General features: G+C 42.1%; 1 protein-coding gene across 1 annotated transcript; it reads right to left on the reverse strand.

The window, feature by feature from the left end:
• Window positions 1-375: 375 nt before the first annotated feature.
• LOC150037660 (uncharacterized) lies at window positions 376-792 on the reverse strand. Its single transcript, XM_090310972.1, has one exon. It carries the CDS (start codon window positions 790-792, stop codon window positions 376-378), a length of 417 nt encoding a protein of 138 aa, XP_090167098.1.
• Between the last annotated feature and the right edge of the window lie 494 nt (window positions 793-1,286).

Raw genomic sequence — 1,286 nt, forward strand, 5'->3', positions numbered from 1 at the left:
TTCTTGTTCTTCTTGTAGCGCAGAGGAAATTATCACCTGCAAGGTTTCATTTTGCCCAAGGAAAACATACTTCAGATGACTTGGCAGAGTTTTCATCTCCACGGTTCGTGGTTGTTCCAAGCAAGGCTTTTATGTTTTTCTCTCTTCATTTAACTTCAATTTTTCTTCTTTGTTTGTTGTTTCCATGATCACATTGCAGGTTTCTATGGATGTGGTCGCATCCTCTCTTTCATCTTCTTCTTCGAACTCCACTTCTTCATTACAACAGTGTTCATTGTCAGAATTGGATAGGTCTTCATCTTCTGGATACCTCATAGCTTTGATGATGTTAAACCTAAGCTTCTTCCCATTTATACTCATCGTGATCTCTCCTTTCTACACATCAATTCGAGCACGACCAGTAGATAAAAATGGTCGTCCCAATATGATGAGCACATCTTTGTCCGCCTCGTAGTCAAGAATGATGAAGTATGCTGATAGAATGAATTTATCAATTGTGTCCAGGACATTCTTCAACTTTCCCTCAGGGTGAACTAGGGACCTATCCGCAAGCTGGAGAGTCACCGTCGTGGGCGTCAGCTGCCTCACATTCAACAGTTTGAAGATTGAAATGGGCATTAAATTTATACTGGCCCCAAGGTTGCATAGCGCTTGACTGATATAGATCCCGCCTATTGAGCAGGGTATCATGAAAATTCCTGGGTCGCGCATCTTCGGTGGGATTATGGTGTTTGACTTTTGCATTAATGCCACCGTTGCAAACTTTCCTGTGCTTCTTTTCTTTGATACCATGTCCTTAAAAAACATAGCATATTTTGGCATTTGTTCTATCGCTTCTGTAAACGGGATGTTGATGTGTAGTTGCTTTAACATTTCCATGAAGCGATGATACTGAACTTCATCACTTCATCATTTTGCTTTTTCTTCAATCTTTGCGGGAATGGTGGTAGTTGTACCTTCACGGTTCGTGTTCTATAGGCTTAAAGGTGGACGTAACTTCTGGTTCCAACGTCTCATGCTCTTCTGGTTTATTTTGTGTCAACGGGTTCTTGGATTCCATCGCAATTGGATTGGTCCTACTCGGCTCCTTCTTTTCTTTCGCTATCGTCTTTCCACTTCGCAAGGTCACTACTTGACATTGCTCCTTTCCTGTGTTCCCCGGATTGAAAGGGAGCTTAGTTGAGCTCGACAGTGTCCCTTGCGATCTATTTTTTAGCTCTCCCGCATTTTTTCCTATTTGAATCCTAGTTTGCGGATAGAAGTTACCTGGTTCTGGAGGACCATCT

This window comes from Benincasa hispida, chromosome 2 (assembly GCF_027475165.1).
Source record: "Benincasa hispida cultivar pf3 chromosome 2, pf3_genome.v1.1, whole genome shotgun sequence".
NCBI lineage: Eukaryota > Viridiplantae > Streptophyta > Magnoliopsida > Cucurbitales > Cucurbitaceae > Benincasa > Benincasa hispida.

Excerpts from the sequence above, each read along its gene's own strand:
- LOC150037660 (XM_090310972.1), bottom strand. The coding sequence starts at position 792 with ATGGTATCAAAGAAAAGAAGCACAGGAAAGTTTGCAACGGTGGCATTA.